The 13495-nt window shown below is 39.0% G+C and overlaps 1 protein-coding gene across 1 annotated transcript; it reads left to right on the plus strand.

Annotated features, from left to right (window-relative positions):
• Positions 1–480: 480 nt before the first annotated feature.
• LOC147453978 (uncharacterized) lies at positions 481–6822 on the plus strand. The gene is made up of 3 exons (XM_086516993.1): positions 481–720; positions 814–915; positions 6580–6822. Exons 1-3 carry the CDS (start codon positions 481–483, stop codon positions 6820–6822), a joined length of 585 nt encoding a protein of 194 aa, XP_086373119.1.
• Positions 6823–13495: the final 6673 nt, after the last annotated feature.

Consider the following 13495-nt stretch of genomic DNA (forward strand, 5'->3'; position numbering starts at 1 on the left):
TCGTGTTCGACGAGGCTCTTTACCCTCCCCTTCTTTGCCCGCCCCCACACCAGCCACAGCATTGCCATCTATGCCAGGTTTTGCACGGCTGACTATTCCTAGCAACTACACACCTCTACCTACTCCGCCAGGAACCACCCCACTCGACACTCCTCACTTCGGGGCCCAGACATCGGTGGAGACACCTGACGTCCGTACCCCCATCGACACACCGCTAGAGACCCCTGCCGAGACACCCAGGTATACGCGTCACCGGCCAAAGGTCTTGCCTTACTCTGTCGACTTCAGCGGCGGCATCATCATGGATGATGACGGCAAGAAGGTGATCTGAGCATGCGTTGTCTTTGCTCTCAGCTGTTTAGACACTACATACTAAACAAATGGAGTGAAGTACCAAGTGATTTAAAAAACAGAGTCATCAGCATACTTCATGATGAGTTTCCCGTTCCAACACGGGATCAGCGCTTCAATGAAGACCTGATGAAGATTCAAATGCGCGAATACTGCAAACACAAGCGTTCCGAAGTGCAAAAAACAATCAAGCATGGGTGGAACAGGCCAGATTGGCTGGCCAAAGAAGATTGGAAGAATGCGAAGAAAGCAGCGCGCGAGAATCCCGACAAGTGGAAGCAACAAAAGGATGCAGCCAGAGCGCGAGTAGAGGCAGGGAGCTCGCACCACTTGGGGAGCGGTGGATGGGCATCATTTGAGGCCGATTTTGTAAGTGTTTTCGCATTGCTCTTTATGTTCGATAGTTTAGGGTTTATGAGTTTTTTAATTCTAACATAATGAATTCTTTGTATGTTTTGACAGTGGTCGATGACAGGACGTGATCCCACACCGTACGAGCGCGAGTACGCAGGCAGGAAGGGCTTAAACGCCCTGATGGACATTCTCAGTTCTCGCGGCGGCATGGTTAGTATTAGGGTTTACTCTTTTCTATTTTTTGTATTGTTTTATAAATGTCGTTATATGTTTATACTTACTGAAAGTTGTCTTATTGTCTTTTTTTGCAGAATCCGACAGATACACCACTTGGACGCGATGAGACGTCTGACTAGACGACGTCAGTTTAGCCGTAGCTAGATAGCATTAGTTTAAGGTTTCTCATAGCTTATGTATCATGAGACGGATTTTATACGTCTTTTTGAACCATGTATATTATTACATTTGTCACCGCAGTTCATTTTGCCAATCAATTCTTTATGCCTATGATGTTGTACAATTGTCATTATTACATTTGCCAATCAATTCATTTTGCCTATGATGTGTACAATTGTCAATTTTACGCTTGTCAATTTTGCAAACAATGCGTCTTGTGGGTGACTATTTTGGGTCTATTATCTACCCTTGCACTTTTTTAAAAAAGTGAATCAAGTACAATATGGTTGATGGGTGGCAGGGCATTCAATGCCCTGTCACCAAAAAAAAATTCTCTCGGGCGTCGCTATAACCGTTGCTATTTATGGCTCTGTAGCGTCGCTATAACCGTCGCTATGACCATCGCTATGACCGTCGCTATATAGCGACGCTCATAGCGACGCTATTAGCGACGCCGGGGGTTATAAAAACCCAGTGTATTTCCGTCGCTAACAGCGTCACAAGAGCACACAACCTCTTGTAGTGTATTGATATTGTCATTAATATGTTCACTTTAATCATTGATGGATTTTGTCCTTGTAGGAGACACAATCTTTTGGGTTGAGGGATTTTGTAGGGCATCGGAGTTGGTTATTAATCGACGTGTGGTGATTTTGCATCATGCATCACGTTAATGTGACTTTGATTATGACGTGCAAAAACCCATGGAGCCAGTTAGCCGCCGGAGTTTTGATTTTTCATTGCAAATCCCGCCGGGCTACTTCATTTTCGTGGTGGGGCCGGTATACCGACGGGCCCACTTGGAAAATGAAAAGACCTAGCAAGAGTAATTATATATAGTAAACAGTGTGCTAATTGCGGTCCTTTAGATAGGAAAATCCTTGGGGAGTGTATGCAAGTGCCGGGTATAGTCATCTCCTTATGAATTGACCTAAGGTTACAGAGTCACAGGTCCTTTTTTTGGGCGGAACATGATTCTTAGTTTCGTGAATACTTCTTAAAAATTTTAATTCCTTTACCGAACATAAAAGTATGAAACCAAAACAATTGAAAATTTGAAGAGTCATGCTCATTGCGATGAAGCCATTGGTCCAAATGAGGGCTGTAATTGGTTTTAGAAGATGAGCATATGTAAATGACGAGTCGATAGTCAAGGGTTAGATGTCTTGTACTAGTGTACTGGACATATAAAGATCCTTGAAATCTTGCATTTTTCACCATCATAGATTTGAGTTGAAATACATTGTCACTCCATAACTTAAGAGCTATAATCCTTAATTGGGTGAAAATGGCTTTTATATATTGAATTAGTTGCATAAGGGGGCTACAATCCTTCACTGGGTACAAGTAGTCCCCAATTGTGTGATTATATAATTGAAGATTTATTTGCATTAGTTCATGCATTGGTTTATACAGAGAGTGCATTATGTATTATGATAGATAAATAGTGCATGAAATGACTAATCATATATTTATGATAATCATAATTAGTGCAAACAACTAACGTCATTCAGTGTAGAAGTTGATTATTTTTTGTAGCATTTGAAATATATGTGTCTTATTGTTTGCAAATCAAAGTGGACATATAAATAATCATTATAATTATAATTTCATTGAAAAATTTATAGGATTGTTGTAGCTATTATGCCATGCATAGAGTGTATTGTAATGTGTATGTTTGCTTAAAACATAGGTGATCGACATGTGGATTGACTAGCGTGCATTGAAAATCTCATATTGTGCTTTTTAGTTACTTTTATAGTGAATGGTTTTTAATATATATTGAAAATAGGAAAAATGTTTTGAAAACTGAGCATCTAGTTCATTTGTCTTCAATTTTATTTTTAAAGCAATGGAGCAAAATGTGGGCATAAGTGGTACAAAGAAGCCAAAGAGTGATATTATGCTCACAACATATACGGCCAATATATAGGGTGAAAATGTAAATTTTGTCTCACAACAAAATCAGGTGGTGCACCACGTATTAGGGACCATTTTTTGGGTAGAGTTAAAAAGAGTTGTAAAAAATGTGAACATCCTCAGGCACCTACAATTGCAAAGTTTTTGAGAGAAGAGCTCGCCAAAAAGGGTGGCAAGAGATAACATATATATAGCTTTGTGACTGCAAGTCAAGAGTTTTCAGAGCCAAATATTAATTCCATAGATCCTGTGGTGATGCCAACTAACCTTGGAGAACATCCTACACAGGGGGAGGAAATTTCAAGCAACGTTCCTTTTAAACGTCACAATGAAGGTGGACTTGGTCAAATGCGTCAAAAATCGTTATATCAAAGCTTTCGAGTGCAATCTCTAGAAGCAGCACGAATTGCACGCGCAAAAGTAATATTCTTCACTCGAACTGCTTTGGTCATAGTAGACAGCAATCTTTGGAAGGCTTCTTGGAAGAAAATCGGTGAGCTTGGCTCAAGATTTTTAGCTTCTTCTTACCACATGATACGAAAGGTTTTCTTGGACAAATGCTACATCGAAGTCAAAGAGCGTGTTAGAAAAGTAATACTTGGAAATATTTCGCTTTCAGGATACACAATTGTGAGTGATGGTTGGACAAATGTTCAAAGAAAATCGTTGATCAATGTAATGCTGCTTTGTCCAACGGGAGAAACGTTTATAACGGAGATTGATAGTTTTGGTGCAATAAAAAATTGAAAATATTTTTTTGATCAGGTCTTGATTAATGTAATTAAAGAAATTGGTGTTGAACATGTCGTTCAAGTAGTCATGGACAAAGCAAAGAATTATAAAAGCACCAGTAAATTAATAAAGAAGTGCTTTCTAATTATCTTTCTAATTGTTCCACTTTAATATGGTTTCATGCCTCACTATATTTGAACTGCCTAGGGTTACCTTCATTAATCATTATCACACATTATAATCGATATCGTAGCTCAAAGATATTACTATTATGTAGATGTTATAATATGGTTTCTAAAAAAGCAATGATATTTTAATTATGTAGATGCCTCTATTAGGTCTATGTTTATATAACATCTCCATCACTATATTCTAACTAACTTAGAAATAACATAATTATTATGATGCAATATCTATATCGTAGCTAGTGAATATTATTATATACTATCATGCCTAATTGTTAGGTACATACGTCAATGGTTTCTCAATTATATATTCGTACATTGATCACTATCCATCTAGACAACATATATTATTATTATCACGTATAATCATTAATATTCTAGGTATGTTCAGAAATGTACTTGTAGTTCAAGGATTATCTTTTTGTCCTCTGTCTAGATACTCTTATCGTGTTACTCGTCACAAGTATATTTCTAATCTTGAGATATTTTATGTATATGATTCTATACAGTATCAATTCTTATATTTTATGCATATGCTTCTATCCACCAAGATTGTATTAGTTTGGTCTCATAGATTATTTTGGCCTTTTAGAGAAATTTAATATAATATTTTAGTTCATCTCTCTCTCTCTCTCTCTCTCTCTCTCTCTCTCTCTCTCTCTCTCTGTGCAACACACACACATGCACACACCCACACACACCCACAATATGTTCCCAGATAGACATATGGATATCTACTATATTTAAAACTATGTCATAAATAGCCATTAAGGTTTCAATATTTATTATTACATACATGTAGAGAGCCATCGAGGCAAGAGGATTAGAATCGTTATGGCTCTTAGAGAAAGGGTATCATCACTATCCTTGGATCAAGGGGTGTCATACCTCTTTTTGAATTTGGGCTATATATTCCAATGTCCGTATCCAGCTAGACTAGCAGTGCTACCATTATTGATACTAGTGATACCATTACTATTATCATGCATAGCTAGCCATAATTAATATTTTAGATACATATACTGAAAATTATTTCTACGATATATATTCCTCCATCACTATACATCCAGATTAGGGGTATCATAACGCCTATAGGTTATAGTTTTGATATTTTTTGGAAGATATTGTCCCATTCTATTATCTTTCTAATTGTTTCATTTCCAATATGGTTTCATGCCTCAATATATTCCAACTGCATAGGGTTACCATCATTAATGATTATCACGCATTATAATCAATATCATAGCTCAAAGATATTATTATTATGTAGATGGTTTAATATGGTTTCTAAAAAAGCAATGATATTTTAATTATGTAGATGTCTCTATTAGGTCTATGTTTATATAGCATCTCCATCACTATATTCTAACTACCTTAGAAATAACATAATTATTATCATGCAATATCTATATCGTAGCTAGTGGTTATTATTATATACTATCATGCCTAATTGTTAATATTCTAGGGATATACGTCAATGGTTTCTCAATTATATATTTGTACATTGATCACTATCCATCTATACAACATATATTATTATTATCACGTATAATCATTAATATTCTAGGTATATTTAGAAATGTACTTGCAGTTCAAGGATTATCTTTTCATCCCCTGTCTAGATACTCTTATCGTGTTACTCGTCACAAGTATATTTCTAATCTTGAGATATTTTATGCATATGATTCTATAGAGTATCAATTCTTATATTTTATGCATATGCTTCTATTCACCAAGATTGTATTCGTTTGGTCTCATATATCATTTTGGCCTTTTAAAGACATTTACTATAATATTTTAGTTCATCTCTCTCTCTCTCTCTCTCTCTCTCTCTCTCTCTATGCACTGCTGAGAGAGAGAGAGAGAGAGAGAGAGATGAACTAAAATATTTTAGTTCATCTCTCTCTCTCTCTCTCTCTCTATGCACTGCTGAGAGAGAGAGAGAGAGCATAGGAATAGAACCCCAAAGTGTGTAGAATACACACATGAGATGACATAAGTATATGAAGCAGTGGTAAATACGTACATTGACATCCAAAGCTATGAGTTGAATCAAATGAGATCACCACACATATGGGATGCTATGACTTTCGATGCCAAGGGCCCTTTGTAGTGTTTGGCAATAGTTGACTCTTGATAGTTAAGATATATATCCTATCTCTATTAGTATTGGGCAATCTCACAATTCTCAATACGTTGCACAATTCAGCAAGGCCGATTCTCTATAAAATTTTGATAAGGTCGATTCTTCTTTACTTGGACACATGTGTGTCAACAAGCATACCTATTTGCTATGAGCATTCAATATCAGTTCTATCTCATCTTACTGATAAACTTCTAGGAAGCAAGTCTTCACTCTAAGACATACTTCATAGCAGTTTCCCACGTTTGAAATATGCTATCAGCATACGAACTTCGGAGTCTTTGCAACATGTTTGCATGTTGTCTCACCAGATATCGGATTAAACCAAGCAAATAAGGCATGTGCAGGACAATCGACAACTCTGATGTTATTCGCATATATGGCTATGAGCCGGATTTGAGTGTACTATCAAAAACCTGGCCACAAGTGGCTGACAATCTTAGTCCATTTCAAGTTATATTTATTTTTGTATATGTTCTTTTTCTCAATTTGGAAAAGAGTTCTCTGCTGCAAAGAGCAAAGTGCTTGGGCAAACTCCATAAGACTAGATCTCTCTCCTATCAAAAGAATCTTGCAAACCGCGATCCAGTCGGGCTGCGCTTTCGCACCCGCATTAATGTGCAGCCCATCTTTCAACCTAAAGCTGTGTCTTCTGAGATCACCTACGTGAAGTTACCACTTAGCTGCTTGGCGCAACTAATCTACGTGAAGTTCATGTACGAAGCGGCACTGCATTTGTGACGAGAGAGAGAGAGAGAGAGAGAGAGAGAGTATATCGACGTAATGTACGTGAGAGAGAGAGAGAGAGAGAGAGAGAGAGAGCTCTTAACCCGGTTTATCATGCGTGCAGCACAGCGACTAGGTGCTGCTGATCGAGACCGCTTACTACTGATCCTATCATCATGACGGGAGACTGAATACTGCCGTGAGTGCAAGTTGAAGCACTCCAACATCCGCTACGACAGCACCACTGGGGACGTACGTCTTGAGTGAACGAATGGTGGACCCTAACGCGGAGTGGCGACAGGATAAGGACTACAATGATAAGGTGCGGGTTGGCGGGCTGCTCGACCTGCACGACCCCTTCAATTCACTCGACGAAACGCACATCGTCCCAGCTTCCAACTCAAATGACAATGACAGCTTCCTCACATCGCAAAAGGCACAACGCACTGTCGCCCAGTGGGAGAGGTCTGCGTCACCGCAGATCAGCCTGTGGGAGAGGCACTCACGGTCATCACTCAAAAGTTTGCGGGACATGCTAGATCGGATTGATTATCTGCCGCCTCACTTTGCTACGGAATCTCTGGAACTCTTTCGGCTCACCGCAGAGAACTTCCGATCTTACAGTTGTTCGAAGGAAAAAAGAGCCGAGATGCTTGCAGCAACAAAGCCGTAATTAAAGACCTTGACGATCTTAAGAAGAAGCTCAGCAGCAAGCTGGAGCAGTTGAAGGCTGAGGCCGCTCCACTTCCACTGCAACCGACTCCTTTGCAGGCGCGACAGCAAGACATGCGAGGCCAATTAGACCAAAGAGCCATTGATACCTCCACGCCGCCCTTAATTACCACCCCACCTACACGAGTCAGCACCAGCCGTAATTGCACAGGAAGCGCTCCGTCCTTGTCATGCGAATACGAGCATGACATCCGCAGGTGACCAGAGCACTCATGCGCACCAAATTATATATGTTTGTGTATGTTCTCATCTTAAACGCATGTATAGTGTATGATTGTGTCTATGTGCACGCGTGCGGACCTATGGATTGTGATCACATTACAATCAACGCTTATAGGTAATTATGTAACAATGAACAAAGTACTAATCACCTTTGTCTTGCGATAGGAAATGCTCTAAGATAGGCATTAGCTGTCCAGCCAAGCAGGGCACAATTGAGCTCGTGCTGCAGATTGCAAAGAAGCTGGACTTGCGGTGCCGAGAATCATCAGTGCCAGCAGTGGCCATGTATGTGGTGGCCTCATTGTGCGACCCAGGGTGTATCACGCTCTCCCAAATCTCAGACGTATGCGAAATTTCACAGAATCTCATCTGGAAGACCTACAAAAAGCTATACGATCATCTTGAGGAAGTTCTTCCTGAATGTCTCTCCCATGAGTACGACTTGACTCTTCTCCCGGACCCTCATCAGGACATCCGCAAGTGTATAAGTGCTGGATGTGCGCCCGCCTCTAGCAGCTGTAGAGCTCCCTTCAAAAGGCCTCGTAATTAGATGTAATATAATGTAACGTACTGTTACAGGAGAGAGAATGAACCAAACTGAGAGTGCCCTTCTATGAGAGTGCACCTCCTTATATTAGAGGAAATCCCTACTTGCCAAGAACCTAGGGTGTCCTCCCACACTATGTGGTCGGACACCTAGTGACCACACACACCACACCTCCCCGCTTAGGGGAAAAAAGATGGACATCTTTTCTACAATTTGGGTTAAGAATGGACTTGACAAAAGAGGGATCAACTCCAGTGCCTCATTTGGGGGAGTGATCATACAACGGCTTCGGAGCTGAGGGACTGAGCTTAGGGGCTAAAATCGTCATCATGCCGACATCATCAAGGCATGGAACTCATACATCTCGATCATGCAAACATCAGGTCGCTATCTCGATGTAATGGACAAGACGAGGGACGACTAACGGCTAAATCATAACAAAGAGGTAAATTTTTTACGACATACATCCCTTCCCGAAGGAGTTTGGTGTGATGATAATGGTCATTCAACAAAAACTAAATTGCGACATGAATTAAAGATGAAAAGACTATCACTAAACACATAATGAAAGCTTGAGCTTCACGATTGTAGCACTGCTTCATGACCAGCAAGATTAGAAGATCAGGTACCTCTCCAACAGTCAATTAGGTGCAGCAACTCCTGTCTTTTAGAGCATGCTCAAAACAAGAGAAGTTATCACCATGTATGGATTTCAAACGGGCACCAATGTACATTGAAATGGTTGAGCAAAAGTTATGGATGACAAAGCTGCAATATGATGACTAAATGGGAAGTTTTCAAGAAAGATGTTTATTTTTGTGCCGAATAATGCTTTGCCATAAAGCATCTCCATGGTATCAACAAAGATAGATCACACAAAAGGTGGTTTGATAAAGAATATCAAGATGTTGAAAGTACTTGATAAAGCTTGATGCAACTATGGACAAAGACAACTATCAAACTCATTTGCATACATATAAGGCATTGATTCGAAAGAAGACAAGAAGATGGGAAGTAAAGCAACAACTTTTTCAAGTCCAGGAAAAGGCACGTGCATGTGGAAGATTTTGGAGAAACTTTAGGGACAAGCGGATTGAGAATTTTGGTAACTTGAATCTTTGCACACATTGTAGGAAATTATATAAGTAACCAAATGCTGAAAAAATATCATTTTATGGTTCTCCCATGTATGCCCTCTTGTTTTACTAGTGAGGATGTATGCGGCTGGCTTGAAAAGTTGGCCTCGCAAAGCGGGAGATCTTCAATGTATCAAGCTAGATGATATGGTCAAATGGATACATGATATGTTCAACCTTGCACTTCAACATGGTATGGCTTATGATTGGAGTATTAATTAGATCAAGCCTTTTCATAAATAGGGGATGTAAAGAATGTAAACAACTACTGGACTATAATGATTGGGTCTCTTATGCAATACTTGTTTGGGTGCATAATGGAGATGAAATGGAGTGATTCAGCTGAAGAGAATGACAAGCGTGCAAAAGGACAAGAGGGATTTCCTTGATGCCATAACACCATTGATCATCTTGTCACTCTTCCTCTTCTCATGGAGGAAAGTCGATTGAAAGGAAAGCAATTGTATTGTTGTTTTGCGGATTTTAAGAAAGCCTTTGATATGATTCCACGTAACATTTTGTGGAGAAGGATGGAAGAACTCGAAGTGCCAAGTGAGTTTATGCTTGCGGTTTCTCGAATCTATGAGAAGGTGACATGTCAATTGCGCATGGGAATATGAATTTCAAAAAAAATTGTAAGCACTATTGGGGTTAAACAAGGATGTCTGACGTGATCAGGACATGAGCAAGTGTATAACTGCTCGGCGTCCGCCCACCTCTAGCAGCTATAGAGCTACCTTCAAAAGGCCTCGTAATTAGATGAAATTTTTCATTCTTGTTTATATGCGAGGTCTTTATCAATGCCAATTGCCTCACTTAAGCAACATGCAAGCATCACATAAACGGTTATACGTGCATTGCTCAAACAATTCCATATATTCAACCGGCTACATGATGTTCAAGGTAATTTGGTTATCTACGCAATGTTAAGAATTTTTCTTTTTTCCAAAAATGGAGGAGTTCGTGAGTATGGGAGCTCTATTCTCTCTCTCTCTCTCTCTCTCTCTCTCTCTCTCTCTCTCTCTCTCTCTCTCTCTCTCTCTCTCTCGTTTTCTCAGGCAATTGACACACATTGTATACACATACACAAATTTGTTGGAAATAGGATTGCACGGAAACATACACAACTTGGAGAATATGAAGAAGTAACAGAGAGTATCGAGTGGATAAGTGCTTGATGTCCACCTGCCTCTAGCACCTGTAGACCGGCCCCGAAAAGGATTCATAATTAGGTGAGTTTTTCCTTTCTAGCTCCTTTTTCTTTACGCTATATGTTGGAGCTTGGAAAATTAGAGCATTAACTGAAGCTTCCTCTCTCTCTCTCTCTCTCTCTCTCTCTCTCTCTCTCTCTCTCTCTCTCTCTCTCTCTCCTCTCTCTCTCTGCTCTTTTGGAAAACTCTTTGTCTATATTCTAACCTTTATGTTACAGCTTTTGAGCTCTCAAAGAACATCTATATACCTTTGCACCTCTCTCTCTCTCTCTCTCTCTCTCTCTCTCTCTCTCTCTCTCTCTCTCTCTCTCTCTCTCTCTCTCTCTAGGGAAGTTGACAGACATTGTGCACACATACACATATCATACATGCAGCACACAAAACGTACAAACACGTAATTCATAGACAAAACACATAACACAATACATACAACAACGTAGACAATCACATAGATTAAAAGTGGATAGTCTATACTTGGCAGCATTTGACATGTTACAATGAAAGGCAATTGATAACCAACGTATTTGCGCACAAAAAAAATCAAAAGTATGAATACTAATAATAGATTTTATTCTTCTTAACACTATACAAATAGACAAAATCAATGCATGAATGATCATATTTTTGTTCTACTTCATACTATAAGAATAGACAAAAAATCAAATGAATGTAAATTATCAAAACTAAAAATAAAGTAGATACTAAGAATAGACAAGAACTGGTGGGAATGACTAAATTAACCAATTAGCTAGGGTTTCAATGATTATATATGTCACGATGGTAGATTGCTTAGACGTAATTGTTTTGAAAATGCCAAGGGCTATAGCATGCTCAACTCCATCCTTCCATACTCCCTTTATAGGCCCTTGGACCTCCTAGAGGAGTTCCCTCGACCACAGGATTAGGCCTTGCCCGTGGTCCTACCATTGTCCTGACACTACTCCCACCTTGGAGAAGTATTTTTGTCTTCAATCACAAACAAAAGTGGAGATGTCTTCTTGAAGACACTGATGTTTCCCACAATGACAAAGCCTTCGGGTCCACCTGTCCCCTTGACAGATACCATGATAGTCAACAATACACTCAAGTGCATCGGTTGAGTGGGAGGCTCAATGAAACCATCAATAAAAAACATTAATGTCAACATTGTTGTCCCCCTTTGTAATCGTTTTTGTAGATGGCTTATATCCAAAACCCAATGAATAAAATAGTGTGTAGAAATAATTTCTCAAGATACTCAAACATGTAAGAATAAACATTCTTCACTTTCGATCCAAATGACTTTGCCGACATGTGTCATGAGTAGAGTTCTTCTATCTATCTGATCAATAAGGAACATTGAGCATATCCATATGATCATAAATGAATTCCTTGACTTAATTATATTCCTCATCATTAGTCAACCCCACCATAACTGGTAATATAGGTTGAAAATCGTTCAGAAGCATGAAACAACTAAACCTAGTCGAAACATGCTCCAAACTAGAGAGGAAATATTCCCAATTGGATTGCTTTTCACTAGTGTACTCTCTAAGCATATCCTCTAGCACTTGATTATCACTTGCAAGCTACCCATACTCTAGTTGAAAAGTGGACTCGGTTGGAGTAAACTAACGATGTTTAGGAAATCTATCTACAAGCCGAACTATTGAGTCATGATTGTGTATGATGGTTGGTAGACCCACAATAAATTCTATAGAAATAGGGTTACAGGGAAACATACATAGCTTGGAGAATATAAAGAAGTAATAGTGAGTATAAATGGATAAGTGATCGATGTCCACCCGCCTCTAGCACCTATAGAGCTGCCCCCAAAATGCCTCACAATCAGATGAATTTTGCCTTTCTAGTTCCTTTTTCTTTGCGCCATTGTATGTTGGAGTCTAGAAAATTATAGCATCAATTTAAGATTCCTGTGTGTGTGTGTGTGTGTGTGTGTGTGTGTGTGTGTGTGTGTCACACACACACACACACAAGTAGTTCACACATACACATATCATGCATGCAGCACACAATACATACAAACACGTCAGTCACAGACAAGTACATATGCACACGTAAATCCCACACAACAACATAGACAAACACCTAGAAATTAAGTGGATAGTGTATACTTGGCTCCATTTGACATGTTACAATGAAAGGTAACTCGTGGCCAAAGTATTTGTGCACAAAAAAATTTAAAAGTATGAATAATAAAAATAAAGGTTTTTCTACTTAGCACTAAATATGAATAGACAAAAAACTGTCGTGTCAAGATGAAGTGTAGAAAAATACAATATTCCTAGCACGTGGAAATAATTGCAAACTAAAAATATTACAATTCAAAAAAATTACACAAACTTATCAATATTTTTAATTTTTGTTAGCATTTAATAGTGATTCTAAATGGACTCTGGTATTTTCTTTCTTATATCTGTGAAAATTATTGGCTAAAAATATTAAAATTAGAAGATAATATCACAAAACTTGTTAATATTTTCTTTCTTTTTCAAGCATCTAATAGTGATTCTAAATGGACTCAGATATCTTCTTGTTCTATTTTCTTGCTCACTCACAACTTTGTCCTACATAATTTTTTGTCTTGCCTTATTTGGAGTCCGCCCTTGTTTGAAACTAACGCTTCTATCCTAATGAACCTAATGGGTTCTTGGCTACTGTTGCCGCACAGTCCTGCAGTGATACCTACGCATGCTTTCCGCCTCTAACCACGCTGCCTCTTGCGGGTAAGGGAACCTCTCTCGTCGCTATTCCTTGTAGGTTATATTGCCCGCCTACTACTCATCAACCAACGCGATGGCCAATGCACAAAGGACTAGTTCGGTGCTGCAACCAGTCCA

This window comes from Adiantum capillus-veneris, chromosome 7, assembly GCF_014529385.1.
Source record: "Adiantum capillus-veneris isolate H3 chromosome 7, ASM1452938v2, whole genome shotgun sequence".
Taxonomy (NCBI): domain Eukaryota; kingdom Viridiplantae; phylum Streptophyta; class Polypodiopsida; order Polypodiales; family Pteridaceae; genus Adiantum; species Adiantum capillus-veneris.

Bases quoted from the DNA above. Each gene is read 5' to 3' on its own strand.
- LOC147453978 (XM_086516993.1), top strand. From the start codon at position 481: ATGAAGATTCAAATGCGCGAATACTGCAAACACAAGCGTTCCGAAGTG. The intron at 721-813 runs GTAAGTGTTTTC...ATGTTTTGACAG, and splicing joins CATCATTTGAGGCCGATTTT to TGGTCGATGACAGGACGTGA. The intron at 916-6,579 runs GTTAGTATTAGG...AATTTGGAAAAG, and splicing joins TCAGTTCTCGCGGCGGCATG to AGTTCTCTGCTGCAAAGAGC.